The 22,805-nt window shown below is 39.9% G+C and overlaps 1 protein-coding gene across 1 annotated transcript in view; it reads left to right on the top strand.

Annotated features, from left to right (window-relative positions):
* LOC149323811 (solute carrier organic anion transporter family member 4C1-like) overlaps window positions 1–20,835 on the top strand; it is a 46,699-nt gene extending 25,864 nt beyond the window's left edge. Inside the window, exons 6-13 of the mRNA XM_089492750.1 lie at window positions 1,941–2,047; window positions 3,830–3,974; window positions 5,155–5,350; window positions 6,710–6,863; window positions 9,066–9,247; window positions 11,832–11,896; window positions 12,820–12,957; window positions 17,600–20,835. Of these exons, the coding sequence (XP_089348876.1) occupies window positions 1,941–2,047; window positions 3,830–3,974; window positions 5,155–5,350; window positions 6,710–6,863; window positions 9,066–9,247; window positions 11,832–11,896; window positions 12,820–12,957; window positions 17,600–17,721 (1,109 nt within the window). The 3' untranslated portion in view covers window positions 17,722–20,835. The remainder of the gene's footprint in view (window positions 1–1,940; window positions 2,048–3,829; window positions 3,975–5,154; window positions 5,351–6,709; window positions 6,864–9,065; window positions 9,248–11,831; window positions 11,897–12,819; window positions 12,958–17,599) is intronic.
* Window positions 20,836–22,805: the final 1,970 nt, after the last annotated feature.

Genomic DNA, 22,805 nt, shown 5'->3' on the forward strand with positions numbered 1-22,805 from the left:
CAGGGATTTGAATCATGATCTCCCAGAGTCTTAGTCCACCACTCAGGCCACTATACTACACTGAGGACTTTATCGTACCGCCTCCAGTGCTCGACTTACCTTTTCCAAATTTGAGCTAAATCCGGAAGTTACGCTGATTTTGTCGCATGGACTTTTACCTCAAAATGGCTTCCCATTGCCTCTGTTATTGAATTCGGGCCTTGTAAGTTGCTTCGGCGGCCATTTTTTTCAATTCCGAAGCTTCTGATTTGGAAAAAATGGCCACTGAAACAACTTAAGGGGCTCTGTCTCACCTGCACAGATACAGAAAGACACATCTTCCCCAGTTTTCACTCCCTCTTTCACACAAAAACACATGCACTCCATTTGGTCTGTCCGCCATACTCTCCCCCCTCCTTTACTCTCCTCCCTCTTTCTCTGACACATAGTCCCTTCCTTGCTGCTTTCTCTCTCACATAAACACACACACACACCCTCTCTTACTCTCACTCACATGCACAGAGACAGATATACAAAAAGACTCAGCCCTCCCTGGCCATTCTGGTTGGTGACAGCACCCAGTTCTTATAGCACCTATAGCTTGATCTCAACCAGTCATATCAGCATAATCTTTTCTCTCAAATATGAAACCTGTGATAGCTTTGGTGGAGTGAGCTTCAATCCCTGCTTACAGAACAAAATAGTCTTTTTTCCTAACCAACCTTTAAAAATGATCACAGCAAACCAGGGCAGGCCCCATACAACGTATTGCCTGAGGCAAACAGTCCAGCAAATAGTGCCCTTCAGTCAAGTTGAGGTGTCAAGTATCCAAAGCCAGCTGAGTTATCTTTGCTCCTTGAAGCAGAAAATCCCATAAGCACATTTCTCTTTTTTCCTTGGCAGTAACTATACAGTAATAGCAAAATAAATAGCTAACAATTTCCTGCCCTTATATAACACTTAGAATTCTCTGCCTGAGGCAGTCTTCTCACTGTGCCTAATGGAAGGTGCAGCCTGTATGAAGCATGTCTTTTAGAAGAAGCAGTCCTCTTACAATTCACTATCTGAAGGAGGAAGTACCCTCTAGCACCCAAAGTTTCCTGAAGACAGAGCTATATATTTTTTTTAAAAAACTCCCTGTTCTAAAATGTAATAGACAAAACCAGCTTAACTGGAAAAGGAGGGACAAGCCCACTTTGGGATGTGAGCCAATGCCTGTTGGTTGTCACTAGCAGTAGAAAAGGCTTCTGTGAGTCAATCAGGGTAATGGGGCTGTACAGACTGGCTGGAAGGGGCGACGAGATGCTGCTCCTTTTCACCCCAGATTGGGGCCATGGCAATCACACACCATTGCTCTGGAGGGAGCAAAAAAGAAACCGCAAAAAGCAGTTTCTTTTTGCTCCATGGAAGAGGTGTCATAGGTGCACCGGCACGCCATGATGACTCCCCTTCTGCGCTGCGCCATTTGGGCACTGCACCAAAATGGCACCCTGGCAGCAGCATAAAGGCGTTGAGCGTGGGGATGCTCAACCATGACTCCGCCCAAAGGCCGGTGCTTTTTGCTTTTTCCCTTATTATTTAAAATGTAACCTTAAGGAAACATAAGTGAAATACGTTTTTATTAGCCAACTCTTCACACAGAGACTCTTCACACAGAGACAAAGTGAGGTTTCCTGTAACAGCTTGCACTTGTTAGCAGCATGTATCAAAAAGGATAAAATTATTATGTTTATTCCAGGTGGCAAGGTGAGTTGGGAGATACGTAATCAAAAAACAAACTCCAATTTACACAAGGAATTGTATGCACATATGCACATCCAAGCAAACAGGCTAAATCCTAATAGAATTTTAGGCCTTAGTATGATTTCTTTTACAGTTTTCTGCCCTCTATTACATGATGGTTGTTCAGCATGCCCTCCTGCTGTAAACAGAAATGTGCCACTACTTTCTTCTTCTTCTAGGTACACAAAAAATACGAGCTGAAAAGGTCTCTGAAGCACATCTTGGTGATAAATCGAGTCTTGACTGTCCTGGGAGGAGTTTAAAAGGCTTTATATTGACTCTCTGGGTAATATAAAAAAATGAATCTGAAGCAATGTCCAAGGCAGTTTGTAAGAGTGTGTGTGGGTGTGTGTTTGGTTCCCTTAATTTTATGTTTGGTTGTATGTGTGAGATAAATGTGGAATTAAACTTGCCTACATAACAGTCCTGTGTTCATTGTTCATGGACAATTGGGGTTTAGGGGAGACTGGCAACCTGACTCAAAATGCTGAGGAATCTGGAAACCTCATTTTATCAGGGTTGGTTGAAAGAATTGAGTGTGTTAACCTGAAGTAGTTAAGATTAAGAAGTGATGTGAAAACTACCACCAAATATTGGAAGAGCATCATGCAGAAGATGAAACAGACTTATTCCTGTTACCCCAGAGGGGGAAAAAACCTACAGTTCATGGTTAGGGACTACATGGAAATAGATTTTAGTTAAACATGGGAAGAAACCTCCTCATGGCAACAAAGAGTACCTCAGAAGATGATATAAAATACTTTGCTGTGAGTACAGAAAATCTTGCATGATTTCTGAATTGTACATCCAGCAATGGAAAAACCATCAAATTCCCTTCCAACTCTAAAATTCTATGATTCTGATTCGAAACTAATAATGTTTGGGAACTAGAAGAAAGATCAGGACTTGATGGTGTAGTTGATTTACTGAGGGAAGCAGTTTTCTCAGCAGAACTGGAAGGGGAAGTTTCCACTCCATCCTGTATCTCCTCACGTGTTAAGAAATGTGAATGATATTAGTTGATCTCTCTAGCAGAATAATAAAAATATTTTGCACATGGTTTTAAACTGTTTTAACCATTTAAACCTGTTTTAAGTTCTCAATTTAGTTGGTCTTTAGTTTATCTAAATTATTTTTGTTTTAATTGTTTTAGCATGTGCATATTTATTTTATTTGTATGTGACCAAGATAACTTGTGATATAGGGCCTGACAGAAATATCTTAATAAATAAAATAATAAATACTTCCAAGAAAGTGGATCTTGAATATTTCAGCCAGTCAGAGCTTAGAAAAGTTGGTGTTTTGATACAACTCTCAGAATTCCTGCTGGTTGGGGATTCTGGGAGCTGTAATCAAAACAACTTTTCCAAGTTCAAAGTCAGGTAAAAACAATCTGCTAGCAATCCCTCAAAACAGTGGTAATTCTGGGAGTTGTAGTCAAAACAACTTTTCCAACTCGGGTGAAAGCAATTTGCTAGCAACTTATCATTTCCTTCCTTCACTGACTTCTGATCATGTTCCTCTGCAAAAATACACCCAGATAAAGGAAGGCGTTGCAATAATTAACGTTGCTGAGTTTTATGAACTGTATTCATGCTACTGGGGCAATAATATTATTACTGTTTTGAAGGAGGGCACAAGATTTGGGAGTAAATATATATAACAGGATTCAAAATCAGATGAGTAGCAAAGAAAACAACAACAACAAAAAGTACTGTCGTCCCTTCTAATTCACAGACTTGGAGTCTGCAGTGTTGCTTTTTGTGATGGCAAGGCAGGGAGGAATTAAAATGGTGTGCACCCATTACAATCAATGGGCATTGAATATATGTTAATTTCCATTTTCATGTGTGTGGGGGTCCGGAACGAATCCCCCATGAAAATGGAGGGATGACTGTATTTATGTTAAAATACCATTTTGAAAATCCAAGTTGTCACTTTTTGCAATGATCTGTCAGGAATATAACAATCAGATACAGTATTTGCCACATTAGATACAGTGATTTCAAAGGCATAATGAAAATGTGTAGGAAGAACTGTAATTATTTTCCCTTGATCTCCTTTCCAGATGCTGCTCAGGAACCCTGTGCTAATGTGTCTTGTAATAGCTGCTGCATTAGAAGCTTTAGTTGCCACTGGTTTTGCAACCTTCTTGCCAAAATTTATTGAAAATCAGTTTGGGTATACCTCTAGTTATTCTGCTACCTTAGGAGGTAATTTGTTTCCCCTATATATTTTATTTCATTCATTAATTGCACTGGATAGTAAGAATAGGGTGAAAATGGATCAATAATGCAAAAATTGCAGTACTAATCATTCTCACTGGGAAATAATTTTATTGCATTTTTAGGGTTTATTTTTTTGAGTAAATACAATATGCTTTCCATAGCGGATCAACAAGGAAGTGAAATTAATTTGAGATTCTTCATCAGAAGTGTAGCTATGCCCATGCATCTCCAGATTCTATCCTCCAGCAGCTGTCAAACCTCGAGGGGCTGCTGTTGCTTACCAGTGAGAAGGAGGGAGCCAGTAATGCCATGAAGTAGCACCTGAACTCAGTTCAGGGGAGGAACAAGGGTGTGGGCACAGATGGAAGACACCTTCCTTTTTCTTCCCCTTGAAGCCCAGAGTAGCTGTATCATCATGGTCTAACTTGTCCCCTCTCTTTCTCCAGTAAGGTGCAGCCATACCTTCTGAGGCTTGACAGCTGCCTTGGTAGAAGATTTTGGGATGGAGTACAAAGACAAGAGAAATAGCCCTCTGCCCCTCCCCCAAAAAGGAACATACATGTAAGCTACACTTATGTCCACACATATCACTAACAGGATGGCTGCCTACATTTCCTAGTCTACATTCTATAGTTTCTTGGAGATGATATAGACATGGCTGCAGAGTGAAGGACATATGGTACCTCTTATTTCCTTTAAGTGCTTTCAAGTTAGGCTTGGATAGATGATTTCTTGGCTGTGTGGCTCCCTTGTGTAATTCAGGTACTTTCCAAGAGAGAAATATTCTAGGTTATCTTTGCTACCTGTTTCTATCACTATTGTACTGTAGACACATTGTTCTCAGTGCAACTGTTTCATTACTCTCTTTGTGTGTATGTACCTTCAAGTCGCATGTCGATTTATGACTCCATGAGTGTCATAGGGTTTTCTTAGGCAAGGAATACTCAGAGGCAGTTTTGCCATTTCCTTCTTCTGAAATATAGCCTACAACACCTGACAGTCATTGACAGTCTCCCATCCAAGTACTAACCAGAGTTGATCTGGTTCTACTTCAAACAAAAATGTGATTTTTTTTCCCCTTCCTGTTTTCCTTTTGAATTTTTAAAATGTTTTTCTTGCCTTGAATTATTAATCTGATAAGTGTTGTTGCTTTGCTTTCCCCCAGGGCTTGTATTGGTCCCAGGAGCAGCAATAGGTCAAGTAATAAGTGGAACCTTGATTTCCAAGCTCCAAATGAATTGCAAAAATATAATCAAGTTTATTCTCATGACTTGTTCAGTGGCACTTTTACTAAATATGGTGTTTGCTTTTGCTAAATGTGGGAATGAACCATTTGCTGGTGTCTCTGAAACATATAATGGGTATGTATGTTTTAAAGAACTATGTGCCATTTTCAGAAGAATAACCACCATAACAATGTAATATCAGTATAGATGGTGATTTACAAGGGAAATAGAGACCATTGGGTAGTATGCTGGCCTATTTCCCACTGCGTGTACCTTGACTTTGATGAAAATGTGATTTCACTTTATTTTCAACCAAATATTACTCTCCCCACTCCCTTTCCCTTTTTGAAAGCTTTTATTGTTTTAGTCTTTGGAAGTCCTACACAACACTCAAACCACTGCAGCCTGCTTGCTTTCTACTTTAGACCTACCAGGTCCATTCTGGTTGAGTGGATCTACTCTAGTTGGGACAAAGAATTGCATATAGGCCACTGTCGGGGGAGATATGGAAGAGACAAGAGTATAAGCTTGGAGTATACAATAAGGGGATATTAGTGGAGTAATTGGGTTTGTATGTACTTGAGTTAGGAAAGGATCCTCTGGCCCGTTACAGACGGGCTCTTCTGGCGCCCCCGTCACGTGCTAGGGGTTGGCCGAGGACCTAGCGTCCACACTGGCCTCACCTCTAGCACGTGACGAGGGCGTAAAGATGGCGGCACCCTATACACACGGGCGCCGCTATCTTTACGTGCTGGATGCATAGCATCTGCACGTCGCACACCGGATGTGACGCCCCGAGTGCGCGGGTAGCGCCTCGCGGCGTCTCATCCAGGGCGGAAGAAGAAGCGCCATTTCGGCGCTTCTTCTTTGCTGTGTCTGAGAACCATGCAGTTTGGATGCTGCGGTTCCCGGACGCAGCAACCAGCAGCGGCGCGAGACTGCCCCTTCTCGGCGGTCTGTAACGCGCCTCTGTGTGCTAATTTGTGGATCTGAAGTAAGGATGTGAAAGAAGAGGATCATGTTCCTGCTCGAGGAAGGAATACTAGCCATAAAAGATGAGAAGGGAGCATAGGTAGGCACATTTAAGAGTACAACGAACCAACTGACAGCTGAATGAATTAGAAATAGATGAGGAAAAGTCACAGATAATGGAAGAAAGGGGCATTCTGGGTAGCAGTAAGATGAGAAAAGCTTGCTGCATGCATATTATACTGACAATATAAATATACTGTACAGTGGGACCTTGCCATCTTCAGGCTTGCCACTTGTGGATTTGAGCATCCACAAGCAGCAAGCCCTGCTGTCCTAAAAGGTGGCACATGCACGCGGCTGCATCACCATTAGGGACAGTGGAACTTGAGGTCCTGTGATTTTTTTATATCCAATGGGGAGGGGTTCTGGAATGGATCCCCCATGAATACGATGGTCTGACTGTATATTTTATAAATAAGTTGGAATATGTTCAGTTATTTAATTCTTAACTCTCTGTTTCAGGACAGGCACACTATCAGACTTAGATGCACCCTGCAATGCCCACTGTAAGTGCATGCCTTCAGCTTTTGAACCTGTCTGTGGGGCAGATCAAATTCAATATTTTTCTCCATGTTATGCAGGATGTACCACTGTGATTAATCAAAAAGATACAAAGGTAATACCTTCTTTACGTCATTAGCTGGGAAAATACAATTTACCCAATTTCTGTACGTTAAATATATTAAGATGATATCTCTGTACTCTTTTAACATACAGATTAATTCAGTATTTTCTTTTGGTATCTAAGGGAGAACACTCATTACAGTAGCTATCTTTTGAATTATACATGTAGGATAATATACAAGAGGACTACAGGAGGTTCCAAAATTATGGAATAGCCTACCGGAAGAGATCTGTCTTAGCACTACCTTAGAGGCCTTTAAGAAGGAACTCAAAATGGATCTCTTCCAGTGGGCTTTCCCCCCGGACTCCATATAGAAGGTTATGATGATTGCTCCACTCCTGGCTATGGTTGTTGGCTATTGATATATTGATGAATTAATATTTTAGAGAACTAATAGGAATATCGGTTAAGTCAGTATTAGTGTTTTATTGAACAAGACTATGTGTGAAAGGGATCTGGGAGTCCAAGTAGACCACAAGTTGAACATGAGTCAACAGTGCGACGCGGCAGCTAAAAAGGCCAATGCAATTTTAGGCTGCATCAATAAAAGTATAGTGTTTAAATCAAGGGAAGTAATAGTGCCACTCTATTCTGCTTTGGTCAGGCCCCACCTGGAATATTGTGTCCAGTTCTGGGCACCACAATTCAAAAAGGATGTGGAGAAACTGGAGCATGTCCAAAGGAGAGCGACTAAAATGGTGAAGAATCTGGAAACCATGCCCTCTGAGTAACGACTTAGGGAGCTGGGGATGTTCAGCCTGGAGAAGAGAAGGTTAAGAGATGATATGATAGCCCTGTTTAAATATTTGAAGGGATGTCATATTGAGGAGGGAGCAAGCTTGTTTTCTGCTGCTCCAGAGACTAGGACCCGGAACAGTGGATGCAAGCTCCAGGAAAAGAGATTCCACCTCAACATTACGAAGAACTTCCTGACAGTAAGGGCTGTTCGACAGTGCAACACACTCCCTCGGAGTGTAGTGGATTCTCCCTCCTTGGAGGTCTTTAAACAGAGGCTGGATGGCCATCTGTTGAGTATGCTTTGATTTGGATTTCCTGCATGGCAAGGGGTTGGACTGGATGGCCCTTGCGGTCTCTTCCAACTCTGTTATTCTATGATTCTATGTATTTTGTATTATTATATCATTTTTATTGATGTAATCCTGCCTTGGTCCTTGGGAGAGGCAGGAAATATAAATAAACATTATTATTATTATTATTATTATTATTATTATTATATCAATATACACTGGGTAAAATAGACTAAAAAAGGTAAAGTTTCAGTAGCTTGTTCTAATAATAAATATATCGAATATCTAAAATAAGCATTTCATAGGTAGCTGGAACTCTGAAGAAGAACATTTTAATTAGGGCTTGATACAATGAAACATTGTATTGGTAGGAATATTCAAAACTTTGATAAATGGTCAGACAATGTGTATCTTGAGTATCAGGAAACCCTGACAAGAATTAAGAGAATCTTCACTATTTGGGAATTATTTTGTGCAAGATTTGCCCTTTTTTGTACAGGAAATTGCATTTTCTGCACAGATGATAATACTGCTGTTTCCTGTGCAGAATATGCTGTTTTCTGTATAAACTGAGGTGTGAATTTTCTATAGAATAATCCCCAAATAGCAAATAATAATTGAAACTGCAGTTTTAGAAGTCTTTCTGACAATGGTAAGAAAATGGCTAAATTTACTTCTTCAAGAATGAAATTAGCAAAGAATTTCATCCCTTGTCTTCATATTGTTAATGTGCTCTGTTGAAATAAGGGCAAGCACTGATGAATGGAAGTGCAGTTATTACAGGTGTGAAGAAAATAAATTTTCACTGACCTTTGCTCCATTTTAAGAAGGAAGGTATAGGACCAAAGTTTCATGCTTTTGTGTGCTCCTGTTGCTCACCTTAATGGCACAGAATGCATCTTTTGGCATGAATGTGAATATAAATGCCACTATTGCACATGCATACACAGCTAGAATTAGACCAGGCTTAGTTTGTAGATACCTCCAAAAACATATACATTTGTAAAAGAATCCTACAAATACCTCTTTTCTGTGTCATAATTGTTTTAATACATATCCAGTATTGTTAATATTTTTACTATGCTATTCTGCTTATTTAGAACAAATTAAGAATCATCAATTACTTATTTTGCTCTATTTGTGTTCTTATGTGCATTGTTTCTAGGTCTATAGCAACTGTTCCTGTGTTGGAAATCCAACAGTCGTAATTGAGAATACCGTCCGTGGGGCTCTGTCTGGGAAATGTAGATCCAAGTGTACAGTCCTGCCTTGGTTTCTGACCTTTTTCTTTCTAGCTGTTGTTTTTACTTTTATGGCAGTTACACCAACAACTGTGGCCATTCTCAGGTAGTGGTCATGTTACTTTTCCTCTAGCTGATTTATAAAACCTTTTAAAACCCCATAAATGTCCTATAAATGTCCTTTGTAGACTTTTTCTTGAAACATTATCAGTTATTCTGTCTCTACCATATTGTTTTACAATTATATTTCAGAAATGAACAGATATATTTTTGATGGAAGATAGGATGGGTCTAATCTCCACTGTAGAAACAATGTTGTTTGACACAGCTTTGACTGCCATGGCACAGTGCTATGGAATCCTGGAATTTATAGTTTGTTGTGACATCAGAGCTCTCTGGCAGAGAAAGCAAAATAGCTCACAAAACTACAAATCCCAACCATGGCGGTTAAAACAGTGTCAAACTGCATTATTGCTGCAGTGTAGATGCAGCCATGGCTCATTACAATCTCAGATTTAATTTTCTTTGAAAATTAATTTCCTTGCTGTGATTATTCTTTGTGCAGGAAGGAATTGTCATGCAACACAATAAATATATGTAATGGGGTAGGAAAAATGCAGTCTGCAGGCCACACATGGTCCCTGAATCCTGGCAACCTTCTTAAACCCTCAAAAAATCCCAAACAGAATTTTGTGATGTGATATATATATATAAAAACAATTTCTCCCCTGAAAATTCCATCAAAGCACTTACAAATATAAGTATTTGCCCCTTTTTCCCTGTCCCTTCAGCCTTTATTTTGTCTGTAAATGATCTGAAAATGTTGACTTGAAATGATGTGCTATCAGCTCCAGCGTGCCAGGATGCAGTGGTGGGCTTTGTAGGGGCAAAAATTGGATCCTATTCCACACACACTTGTCCACCCCAATCTATAAAATTATTTATAAATGTAACTAGAGGTGAAAATGTTCTCACATTTATGATGTCTGAAAAAAGAAATTAAACTATGTAATTCAGTACCTGAATAATTACTAATGGTTGTTGATTTGGATGGGATTAAAAGGGGACTGGGTAGAATCCTGAAGATTAGGGCAATTAACGGGCATGGGTCAGGATGACATCCAGTGTCAGTGGCAGGTAGTATGCTGGGAAATACACTGTAGAGGTTGAAATTCTAACAGTGTCCTTTTGAGAGGCTTTTCACAGGCAACTGGCTGGCTACTGTGAACTGAATGGTAGACTGAACTGATTTTAAAAAGTTGTTTTTAACTGCAAGGGGAGGATGCAGCTGACCACTAGCATTTCACTGCGGCTGCTGTTCCTCCTCCAAACAACAACAGTGAATAAAGATATTCTAAATTAATCTGACATGCACTAACCTAGTCTTCAGGTCTGAGAAGCTCTAGGCAAAATGTTCTCTGATGGACCTTCACCTGGTGGGCCTAGTTGGTGATGGGCAAAAGAAGTGGTCTGATCACTGCCGGCAGTCTTCAAAGGGAATCAAACTTCTAAGGTCCTACAAGGCAGTGTTATTGTATTGCTCCATAGGCTGGGTTTTACCCAAAGGTTGAGAATCTTACCTTTTTGATAAGAAACTCCCAGGATTCCCCAGCCAACATTACTGCTATCATTGCTGAAGAACCTGGGAGTGGAGGTCCAAAAAAGTAACTTTTATAGGCTTTGATTTTGCCTGGATTGAATGTGTTTAAGATGTACTGTGAAGGGGTCACTGGTGACTGCATGATTAGCTGCCCTAGATTCTCAGTTTTCTTTCCCCCTCTCTTCCTTAGAAACTAACAAATAAAGCTAAAGGTGTGGGCACTATTCCATTTGTTTGTCTTGTACAAAATTACTCTTATCCTGTCTTTGAATGACCTTCTGCACTAAGTCACTTACATCTGGGATGGCAGACTAGAAGAAGATTTAGGCAAACCTGTTTGGGAAAAAAGCCTGTCAAAAGGTTTTAAGCCTTTTTCTCTGTGTGTTCTTTGCTAATCTGATTGTCCCCATATAGAAGCAAGTCAGAAATTCAGGATTTTAGTGTAGCTGTAACTGGCACTGCCATGTTTACCTCACAACAAAAGGTAGCATCAAAAGTAGCAGTCTATTAACTTTCTAATTTAGCTCTTATTTCAAACAAAAAAGTGATTTCCCCTGGATTTTATATTTTTTATATATTTAAAACATTACCCTAGCAGGGAATTATTATTATACAGTGGACCCTCTGAATCTGCAGGGGATTGGTTCCAGACCTCTGCCCCTGCGGATACAAAAATCTGTGGATGCTCAAGTCCCTTATATAGAGGGATTCTACAGCATATAATACTTGAGCAACACCTGATCTCTTCCACCTCACCACCCCTGTGTGCACAATAAAACTCCCCTGAATTTATGTGCTTTATTTATAAAATTACAATATTATAAAAGTAATAATACTATATAAATGCATAAAATTATAGATGTCTTTTGCAATGAAAGTTCATATTTCAGAATGGGAAATAATGACTGGAAACAAACAAACAAAAATAACATAAATGGATAACCAAAACACAGTTGCAATGTTACAGCACTGACATGTTCTTAAACATCAGGCATTTACATCTTTTAATATCTGATAAGGTTTTGGTACTGGTTTTGGTATTCACTTTTTACTTTGTTTTTTAAAATGGAAAATAAACTTTGATTTACAGATGTGTACCCGAAAGGAACCGGTCATTTGCTATGGGTGTTCACATGCTGTTTCTACGAATTGTTGGTATGTTTTTTTTTTTTTTAAAAAAGAACTTGAAACAGTAATAGTCACACTGTCCAGAATCACAGGGACCTGAAGATCTTAGGGGCTAAACAGACAGTTTAATGCCGGCCTTGGGGCAGAGTGGAGGCATGGTGTCTGCAAGCCCTGGCGCCGGCATCACGCTGAACGCCCAACCACATAGTGGGGGATGTCACAGCGGCAAGGGCACCTTTTTGTTGGCACTAAAAGGAGATGTATTTTGCCATTCTTTTTTAGTGCCATCAAAGCACCAGATTGGGGTTGTAGTGTGCTTGCAGTTGCTGCGGCCCTGAAAGGGGTGGTGTGGAACCGGTCCTTTGGGGCGGTCTGTAGAGCCCCATAGTTTTATATAGAAGACAAGGAACCATTACTTTATAAATAAGCAACAATTGGCCTACCATTAGATAGAATAAGGTGGCCATCTGCCATGATAATATTGGAATGAGATATGTGTGTGTGTGAATGAGTCCTGTGAATCGCCTGAACTAGCCTCATCCCCTTATGTACAGTGGAGAATGTTCTCCTGTTGCCTTTAAAGGCTGAAATAAAATTCAACTCTTTAAGGGAATTCAAACCTGGGAGGTTTTTTGGATTAGTATATTTGTCTATGGTGTTATGGGAGCTATAGTCTAAATATAACTGGCTGGCACTGGTTTAGGGAAGGCAGCTTTATGAAGAGAGCACCTTCCTGAAATAAAGATATTATTTATTACAGTGTTTGTCATAATGTTTAAGTAAAACTTATATTTATGAGTTTGCCTGATATTTTTGCTATGTCATCTTGATTAGGAGTAAATTATTCACAAGTAGGGCATTTCTAAATGCCTTATTTCTTTCTTTACAGAGTGAATTCAACCATATGAGTTTGTATTTAAATTAATTTTACACCACTCCATCTTTTATAGGTACTATACCTGGACCAATTCTGTTTGGTGTTGCAATAGACCATACATGTACACTTTGGTCTGTTGATGAATGTGACATTAGAGGATCGTGTTGGACCTATAACAACAGCAAAATGGCATATATGTTAATGGGTATAAGTAAGTGTCTCTCAGATTCTGTATAATCCTTATTTCGATAATTTCTCTGAAAACTCTATCATTGGGAGGGAAATAAAAGGATGAAGCTAAGGGGAATGGGGTGACAAAGTGTAGCTAATGCCAATAATTAACTACATTGGGCCTTCCATATTCCCTGGGGTTAGGAGCACAGGACCTCCATGAAAGTGGAAAAATCACAAATAAAAAGCCAACATTTTCCCCCTTAAGAGAACACCTGTCTAGTAATCTCTATATCATTCAACACAACTCTATGGTCAACATCCACTGGAGGTTTATCATAGAATCATGCTGGAGGACCTACAAATGCCCAGAGAAGTATTTTCTCTAGGAATCCCTAGGGCCTCCAGCATGACTCTGTGGTCAACTTCTGCAGAGTCATGCTGGTCCTAGAGAGTGCTAGAGGTAACATATTAATTAAATGTGCAAATAATCAAATATGCAAAAGTCAAAGCTACTAATGTGGAGGGCCAACTGTAACTGGTAAATTCAGAAACTGTCATGGGCTGTGGGCAGGATACATGACTCTTCTTCCTCAGTTTAATAATTCCATGAACTAGATCCATTAGGGCTTTGGCAAACGGAGTGCTTTAAATTGGCTGTGTGGGGCTTAAGCCTGCTTAGACTGGGGAAAGTGTGATCGTAGATTGCATGCAGGCCTTTCAACCCCTTTCTTATACAGGTACACTGAGCCCCCACTGAGCCCCAAAGCCCCCTTATTCAAAGACTGGCAGCAAGATTCACCAATGGTAGAATTGCAAAAGGGTAAGCTTCAACACAGTTGTCCATCCCACTTTAGCGTATTGGAAAGTGTGACACGTTTCTAATCCTTGCTTGGCGCATAGTCTAGTATGTGACAGTTCCTCTTGGCCCCAACTCTTCCCTCCATGTACCATCTTTTGGATTAAACAAGGTGAGAAATCACCATTTATCTCTGACCAGTGATCAGAAATAATGCTAGGCACTCCCAGCCTTATTGTGATCTCCCCACCTCCTTTAATGATCAGAAAAGATACAGGAGAAAAATAGGACTGGGGAGTGGGGAATTTAATTGCACTTGACAGTCTCAGTTAAAACAGCATTTTCACACTTTCTAAGATGTCTGAGAAAAACACAACACCTCACCTTGAGCATTTGTTCATCTGTAAGACTTGCTGGCTATTTCCAAAAAATAAAATTCATATTGAATGATACATGTATTTTAAAATGTGAATATATAAAATGTACACGATTGAGAAAAATACAGAAAATAATGGGGAAAATATAGCTTTCAGTATGAAAAAGTAGTATAAATTAGATAAATTGTATGATAAAGTGTACTGTTCAGAGAAGCCTTCCCAGGCATCGCATAATTGTCGCTTACTATCTGATGTTCTGTTGTTGACTGTTTATCGATCCATTTCCTGTATTGCTATGTACTGTATATGTATTATCCTACTTGTGAGTATGTATTTTCCCTAGATAATGATTAACCTTCCATTTTGAAGCCAAGCCCTCTCTCCTGTCCATCTGCCTTGGTCCAGGCCTCGGAGGTTGAGAGGAACTGCTGGACCTCTTACCCTTTCCCGTCACCACTCCCTTCTCCTTCTGTGTCATGTCTTTTTAGATTGTAAGCCTGAGGGCAGGGAACCGTCTAACTAAAAAGATTGCATGTACAGCGCTGTGTAAATTTACAGCGCTTCATAAATAAAGGTTAATAATAATAATAATAATAATAAAATATATGCTTCTGCTACAATAACAGATGGACACATGACACCAGTAAAATGCACAATATCAGTTCAAAGAGCATAGATATTGAAACAATTGATTCATATTTTTTTAAAAAAAACCTATAGGGAGTGAATCCTAGAATCATAGAGTTAGAAGAGACCACAAGGGCCATCCAGTCTAACCCCCTGCCATGCAGGAAATCTTAATCAAAGCATCCCCAACAGATGGCCATCCAGCCTCTGCTTAAAGACTTCTAAGGAAGGAGACTCCACTACACTCTGAGGGAGTTTGTTCCACTGTTGAACAGCCCTTACTCTCAGGAAGTTCCTCCTAATGTTGAAATGGAATCTCTTTTTCTGCAGTTTGATCCATTGCTCCGGGTCCTAGTCTCTGGAGCAGCAGAAAACAAGGTAGCTCCCTCCTCAATATGACAGCTCTTCAAGTATTTAAACTGGGCTATCATATCACCTCTTAACCTTCTCTTCTCCAGGCTAAACATCCCCAGCTCCCTAAGTCGTTCCTCAAAGGGCATGGTTTCAGACCGTTCATCATTTTAGTCACCCTCCTTTGGACACACTCAACATCCTTTTTAAATCGTGGTGCCCAGAACTGGACACAATATTAAAGATGGGTCCTGACCAGAGCAGAATATAGTGGCACTATTACTTCCCTTGATCTAGACACTATACTTTTATTGATGCAGCCTAAAATTGCATTGGCCTGTTTAGCTGCCACATTGCACTGTCGACTCATGTTCAACTTGTGGTCTACTTGGACTCCCAGATCCCTTTCACATGTAGTTTCATTCAATTGCTTGTACAGTGCTACCTCGGGTTACGAATTTAATTCGTTCCGCGGCGCCGTTCGTAACCCGATACATTTCGCAACCTGAAAAGGCGCTGGAAAGCCGCTAGCCGCGCTTCACATTTGAATTTCGCGCCGAAATGAATTTCGTAACCCGAAAAATCTTTCGTAACCCGGAACAGTTTTTTCCAATGTAACTTTTTCGTACCCCGGAAATTTCGTAACGCGGTCAATTCGTATCCCGGGGTACCACTGTAATTGCTTGACTGGACGAACCCAAAGGGTGTTCAACAATGGCTCCATTTCATCCTGGAGAGAAGTGACCAGTGGGGTCACACAGGGCTCTGTACTGGGGCCAGTGCTATTCAACATCTTTATCAATGACTTGGATGACAGAATTGGGGGAATACTTATCAAATTTGCAGATGACATCAAACTAGGGGGAGTAGCTAATACCCCAGAGGACAGGATCAAAATTCAAGATGACCTGAATAGACTAGAAAGCTGGGCCAAAGCTAACAAAATGAATTTCAACATAGAGAAATGTAAGGTACTGCACTTAGGGCGGAAAAATGAAATACACAGATATAGGATGGGCGACACCTGGCTAAATGAAACTGCATGTGAAAGGGATCTGGAAGTCCAAGTAGACCACAAGTTGAACATGAGTCGACAGTGCCATGCGGCAGCTAAAATTGCAATGCGATTTTATGCTGCATCAATAGAAGTATAGTGTCTAGATCAAGGGAAGTAATAGTGCCACTGTATTCTGCTCTGGTCAGGACCCACCTGGAATATTGTGTCCAGTTCAAAAAGGATGTCGAGAAACTGGAGCACGTCCAAAGGAGAGCGACTAAAATGGTGAAGAGTCTGGAAACCATGTCCTCTGAGGAATGACTTAGGGAGCTGGGGATGTTCATCCTGGAGAAGAGAAGGTTAAGAGGTGATATGATAGCCCTGTTTAAATATTTGAAGGGATGTCACATTGAGAAGGGAGCAAGCTTGTTTTAATAAATAATAATAATAATAATAATAATAATAATAATAATAATATTTATATCCCGCCTCTTCCGATTGAGGATCGAGGCGGGTAACAACAAAGAAAATACAATATACAACAATAAAACCAACAAGCCCCACAAAACCCCAAGCCAACCCTCTCTCCCAACTAATAAATAATAATAATAAAATTTTTATTTATATGCCGCCCTTCCTACGATCAGGGCGGCTTACAACAATTTAAAAATACACCATAAAATATACAAAAATACACAGTTACATAATTAAAATCAAACAACAAGCAAAAAACCCATAGCCCAACCTCTTGGCCACGGAAGAGGAGGGAGGCCCACAGGATATTTATTCGGGGAATGCCTGTTGGAATAGGAAGGTTTTAAGATCCTTCCTAAATTGGGCCAGGGTAGTAGACGAGCGGAGCTCTGTGGGCAGCGCATTCCAAAGGGCTGGGGCAGCTATGGAGAACGTCCTCCGAGTAGTGGAGGCCAACCTAGCCCCAGGCACCTTCAGTAGCTGCTGCCCAGACGTTCTGAGGGTGCGGGGCGGAATGTATGGGGAGAGGCGGTCCTTTAGGTATCCTGGGCCCAAGCCATTTATTTTAACTATAAAATTAAACAGTAAAAAAAATGTTAAAAAGTACATAACCATACATCAAAGTTAAAAACAAATCACAAATAATAAAAATAATAAAAGGGGGGTTCAATTCGTTCTGGACATTATCAATTGGGGAAGGCCTGCTGGAAGAGACATCTGTTGGAGATGCTTTGATTGAGATTTCCTGCATGGCAGGGCTGGATGACCCTTACAGTCTCTTCCAACTCTATGATTCTATGAGATCTAATTTTAATTGGTTGGGATAAGAGATGTGGCATAGTTGTTTGTATCTGAGACTAGCTTTATTCCTGCTAACATTCATACTGCTTACTGGTAGATCATATGATGCATTCATGGCTTAGCTACTGTATGAGTTACATAAAGTATGATCTCTCAAGCATATATATTTTAATTACATTGGTTGTTGGGAACAGTTTTTTTTTTATTAAGAGAAAAGTTATAGATACAGTAAATCTTTTTCATTTCTCTTTTACAGGTGCGGTTTCCAAAGCAATTTCCATAGTTTTTACGTTTATAGCATACATCTTATATAAACCACCAAGTTCACCTGATTGTTCAGAAAACAAGGATGGAACTGTGATTTCTGTACAGCTTTAACATAATGATTTTTTGAGAGAAAAGAAGGACTGACATGATAGCTTCTTAATAACGTATCCTTGTATCTGAACTTACTGAATATGAACCATGCCATAGCACTGGAGCACTTCTTGATTAGCCATTTCACATTTTAAAAATAAACACAGTTTTCCAGGTAGTCATGGGGAGCAATTTTTTATTCAAACCAATCTTGTGGTGGTACTACTACCACTACTACTTTTTACCAAAAAATACAAATCATTTTGATCAAATGATCAAGGATTAGCTGACTTACTTAATTTGCTGTTACCTATTTCAAGAACCCAGCAGCAAATTTGTTCATGACTCAGTTTCTGAAAGAGTAAGTGTGGTTTAATGCTTATATACTGTAGCATCCTAGTGACAAAAGGATGTACCTATTTTCAGACTTCATTACAATTTCAGTATTATGCCTTTATGATTACATGATTATACAGAAAAGGTGTTGCTATGTCTCCCACCCCCTTCACTGTAACTGCATGGTGGCTGTTTAGTAAAGCATTAGGGTTAGTCCCAAGATTCACCAGTATTTTACCAAGTATTTCAGTCTGAAAACTGGAACTAAATCAACAGCCTGCACATTGTTATATGTTTTCACACTGAATCTTTGAAACTTAGGGGCTTGACAGATGGGCAGAAAGGGGTGGCTAGACACCACCCCTTTCTGCCCCGAAAGCAGGCTGCAGCAATCACACGCTGGGGCCTGCACACAGCAGAAAAAGAAGCTCCAAAAAGGGTGCCATTGGCTTGCTTAAATGCCATGATGACACCCCTCCTGTGCCGTGCCATTTGGGTGTGGCACATGGTGAACGTCATCATCGCTCGCCCCGTGTAAATGTTGGTATGCCAAGATGGTGCCCGTGGTGCGGCTTGGGAGCATGCGGATGCTCTGCTATCCCGAGCCCTACTTTTGGCCCCAGACTGTACTGGGCCTTAGTTAGAACTTAGGAAAAGTGCTTTTTAAAGACTGCAGCTGCTAGAATCCCCCAGCTACCCTTGCCACTGGCAGTTTAAATTTTTTCCCCCTAAATTCTGAGTCAGCATGTGGTGAATGTAAATGTTTATGTAAAAATTGTTACAATTGTACCTGACATTAGTGGATGTCTAAGACTCCAGAAATAGGTTTGAATGTAGATAGTCACCTGGTAAGTGTGACTGATAGCCATGAGTCTTGTCAGAGAAAGGAAAAAAATACTTAGGGGCTCAACAGACAGCCTCTAAGGGGTGGCTCCATGCAGCTACTTTTCATGCCATGGAAAGTGTGCCCTAGCTGCTGCCATGGTGGTTTTTTGGCACTCCTTTGGTGCAGCACTTTTAAACACTGTGGTTGGGTGTGTGGCGTGATGCTGGTATGGGGGTGGCCGGCATGCATACATCACGCCACCATGCCAGCGTATAACACCAATCTGTAGAGGCTCTTAGGCTTTTACCGTCATAAGATTTTGCTAGATTCATGACACTTGAAATTATATGTTTTCACCATATTCTGGGCATTCCTGTGACAGTTACATGTTCAGTGTTGGTTCCCCCCCTCCCCCAAACATATGTGGGTATCTTGGCTTTTCCCAACTTTTCCTTTCTTACATGTCTTCTCTTGATTTCTAGAGAAAGATAAGTATGGGATTTATAGGCAAATATATTTACAGGGTGTTTCATTATCCAGAGGTTATGAAAGATACTGCTGTTTGCATCTGTGGATCAGAAAGAATGGTGTAGCTATAATACTACATTCCTTCTCTTACAAAGGCACTCACAAGTGGTATCTGAAATCATCAGCAGCAAAAGGGAATTGTAATGATACCAAAAGATAGATGAAGAGAAAGCCTGTAAAAAAAGTTAAGATTTTTCTACCTAAAGACATAATATATTGTACTGCTGCTTCACAGTTCTACAGTTTTTTAATGTTTTGTCATAACATTTGCAAACAATTCATAAATGAACCCACAATCTTTTCTTACAGTGTTAGTGAAAGCTACTGTAATCAACATTGCTGTATGTGTCTCAATAGTGGAAAGAAACTTGCAGGGCAACAAAAAAGTGTCCTTAATGCCCTTGGTTTACTTCTGCATTTTGAATTCTTAAGATCAAGTCTTAAGTTGTTGATCATTTTAGGAGAATTAAAATATGTGGATAACAAAACGATATAAATTTTAAAGCTTTTAATCATCTTGAACATTGTGTTTACATGATAAGAACCTTCATAAACCAAGTGCCTTCAAGGTTTAAACCACATTTACAAAGTGGGTACTCAAAAGAGTGGATCTGAGGGTTTTTTCCCTCCTTTTTCCATAGTTGCCTACCTGCACCTCAAATTGCTTGTTCAGCTCACTTTTATGACTTATTTCATGTACTTTTTTTAATGCCAGAAACCCAAAAAACACAGATTTGATCATTTTAGATTCAGTTATGCTTTCCTCTTGCAGTTTTCCTCTAATGTTTTCCTATAGAGAACAATGACTTTACATTCTGGTCTGTAAATGTGTGAATACATATGGACTTAACCAATAAAAGTAATCATTTGGGTGCACGGTTCTTGGCAAAACCTTTCATTTTATATCCTGAAGAATATGTCAAAGATGCTGGACTAAATCCAATGGAGGAATTTAGGAACTCTCCTTTTCCATGTGATCCTCTGTACTACTTGAAAATTTACTCAAGGGGGTAGCCTTTCAGAGCCAGTTTTGGCAACACATGATGAATTAGAGAGAGGAAGAGGAAACACACTTCTCCCAATTCTAGTGGAATTGGCTCTTCTGTCAGTGGAAGACCTGCTTTTATATCTGCTCATGTTTTTTAAGTGTCAAGCAATACTGTCTTCCATTATAATAGAAGGCTGAGTCTTCTCAAGTTCTGTGTAACCATTCCAGTTTTATACATTGAAAGCTACCAGTATGTTGGTTTAGATTGCTCCTCAGTGTCAGATGGTTCCACTCTTTCTTGTGAACGTATTTTTTCAAAGATACAAATATATAGCTCTATGCAAATATCCTAAATGGACTACATTCCTTTCATGTCAAAATGGCATTGTGTAATACTTTAGATGGAAAATAGTATTTATTTTAGAGAGTCACAATAGAATGTAAAAAAAATGTTCAAAGAGGATGTACTTAAATATTTGAATTTAAATAAAGTTTTCCACTCAAATATAGTATTAGTGTGTTGGGCTCTGTGATGTCTCTGAATAAATGAATGAATAATGCTTTAGAAATCACTTATTTGTTTTAGAATCAAGTGTTTCAGGGTTGACTTCATAGTTCTGATATAAGGAAACATTTTTATTGCATAGCACTGGAGAAAATACTACTTACACAGAATTTATAACTGGGAAGAATTTAAAACAGTGGGCCCTTGGTATATGCTGGAGTTTGGTTCCAGAACCACCCCCCCCCCCATGGATAACAAAATCCATGGATGCTCAAGTACTGTTACATACAATGACACAGGAGATTATCAGATGGAGGATAAGGATAGGAGCAAAGCAGATTGCTGTCATCCTTATCCCGTCCTTATTGTGAGATTGCCGTGAGGATTTTCACGTTGTGCTTATCCCGTCCTTCTCCCATCAGTGAAGTGGAATGGCCCCATCACTTTGTATAAACAGAAACTCCCATTAATACAAAGTGATGCGACCAGTCCACTTCACTGACTGGAGGAGGACGGGATAAGTGCGATGTGTGTGATGACCTTTGCAGCAATCATGTGATAAGGATGGGAGCAATCTGCTTCACTCCCATCCTTACCCTCCATGTGATAATCTCCATAGTAAATTTGTGTTCCTTACGTAATAAAATGGCAAAGCCAAGCTTTGCTATTTGGATTTTTAATATTTTAGCCATGGGTGGTTGAATCTGTGGATATGGTGGGCTGACTGTAGTGGAATTTTCTATATTTATTTCATTTAGAGTATAATCCTGTCAGAATTAGGAGATCATGCTTAGGTCCATAGTAGCACTTGGATCCTCTCCCTGAGGGCAGACTGAATATCAAAGGGATAAAAAATGGGATGGAATTACAGTTGTAGTATAGCAGACTGGGAGAGGTTTTAGACTTGCTAAATACGCCTCCTAGCATGCTACAGAGTGGGCAAAAGTTTCATTCAAGCCTTAGAGCTATGGTAATTTTTTTCCTCCATTGCCCTGGGGGAAAAATATTTCACTTGAAAAAAATGTACAGGCAAATTGATGGGAGGATCCAACACCCGGCTCACATAGAAAGGCTTGGAATGTCTTTAAGACGCTCACACTGCAGCACTTCACAATGACAGGAAAGATCATCCTGTAGGAAAGTTTATAGGAGGAGTGAGTACATTGCTCCCTATAGGCCACATGTGACCACTCAGGACTTTTTATCAGGTCCCCAAGTTCCCATGCTCTCTAATTTGAGTGTGTTTGAAAATAGCCTCAAATTGGTCCAAAGTCCATCCTTAGTAGCCTTACCAACTTGCATAATTTTGGTCAAAATTTAAATTTTGGTCAAAACCCTAACCAGATTCCCTGCCCCACAGATATTGGTGCAACCAGCATTCACTGAATTATATCACTGAATTGTTCTGCTAATATGCACTTAAAGGGACTAAGCACATGCATCTGTTGTGGAGCTGATTATGGTCTTAAGGCCAACAGTGAAATAGCTCATTTAACAATGAACACCAGCCAAATAGATGATGAGATGGTCCAATGTTTCTCAGTGTCCAAACGTCATCGTTATCACAACCACCACCACCATTCATGAATTTCCAGCCTCATGACAATACAAACAATAAGAAAAGAGTGGAAAATATAGCAACACTCCCACAAATGGGGTGTATGTGGCAAAGACATGAAAGCATACAATCACAGGTGTGGATGCCGTGGGTCGAAGACCTTTATGTTATACAATTGTGTTACCTTGTCTCTCCAGAAGGATGTAAGAGATCCAGAAATCTCACATGTTGAGGAGGAAAGTAGCATATGTTTTGTGCCTGGTCAATTGAGCAAAACTCAGATGAAAGAAAAAAGTTGTTTGCTCAACTTTAAGCCAATCTTAAAAAGCAGGAAAAATGTTCCTATGCTACAAAGATAACAAAA

The sequence above is a fragment of the Sceloporus occidentalis genome, unplaced genomic scaffold (assembly GCF_023333645.1).
Source record: "Sceloporus occidentalis isolate IW3139 unplaced genomic scaffold, rSceOcc1.0.p SCAF_1, whole genome shotgun sequence".
In the NCBI taxonomy this organism is placed as follows: domain Eukaryota; kingdom Metazoa; phylum Chordata; class Lepidosauria; order Squamata; family Phrynosomatidae; genus Sceloporus; species Sceloporus occidentalis.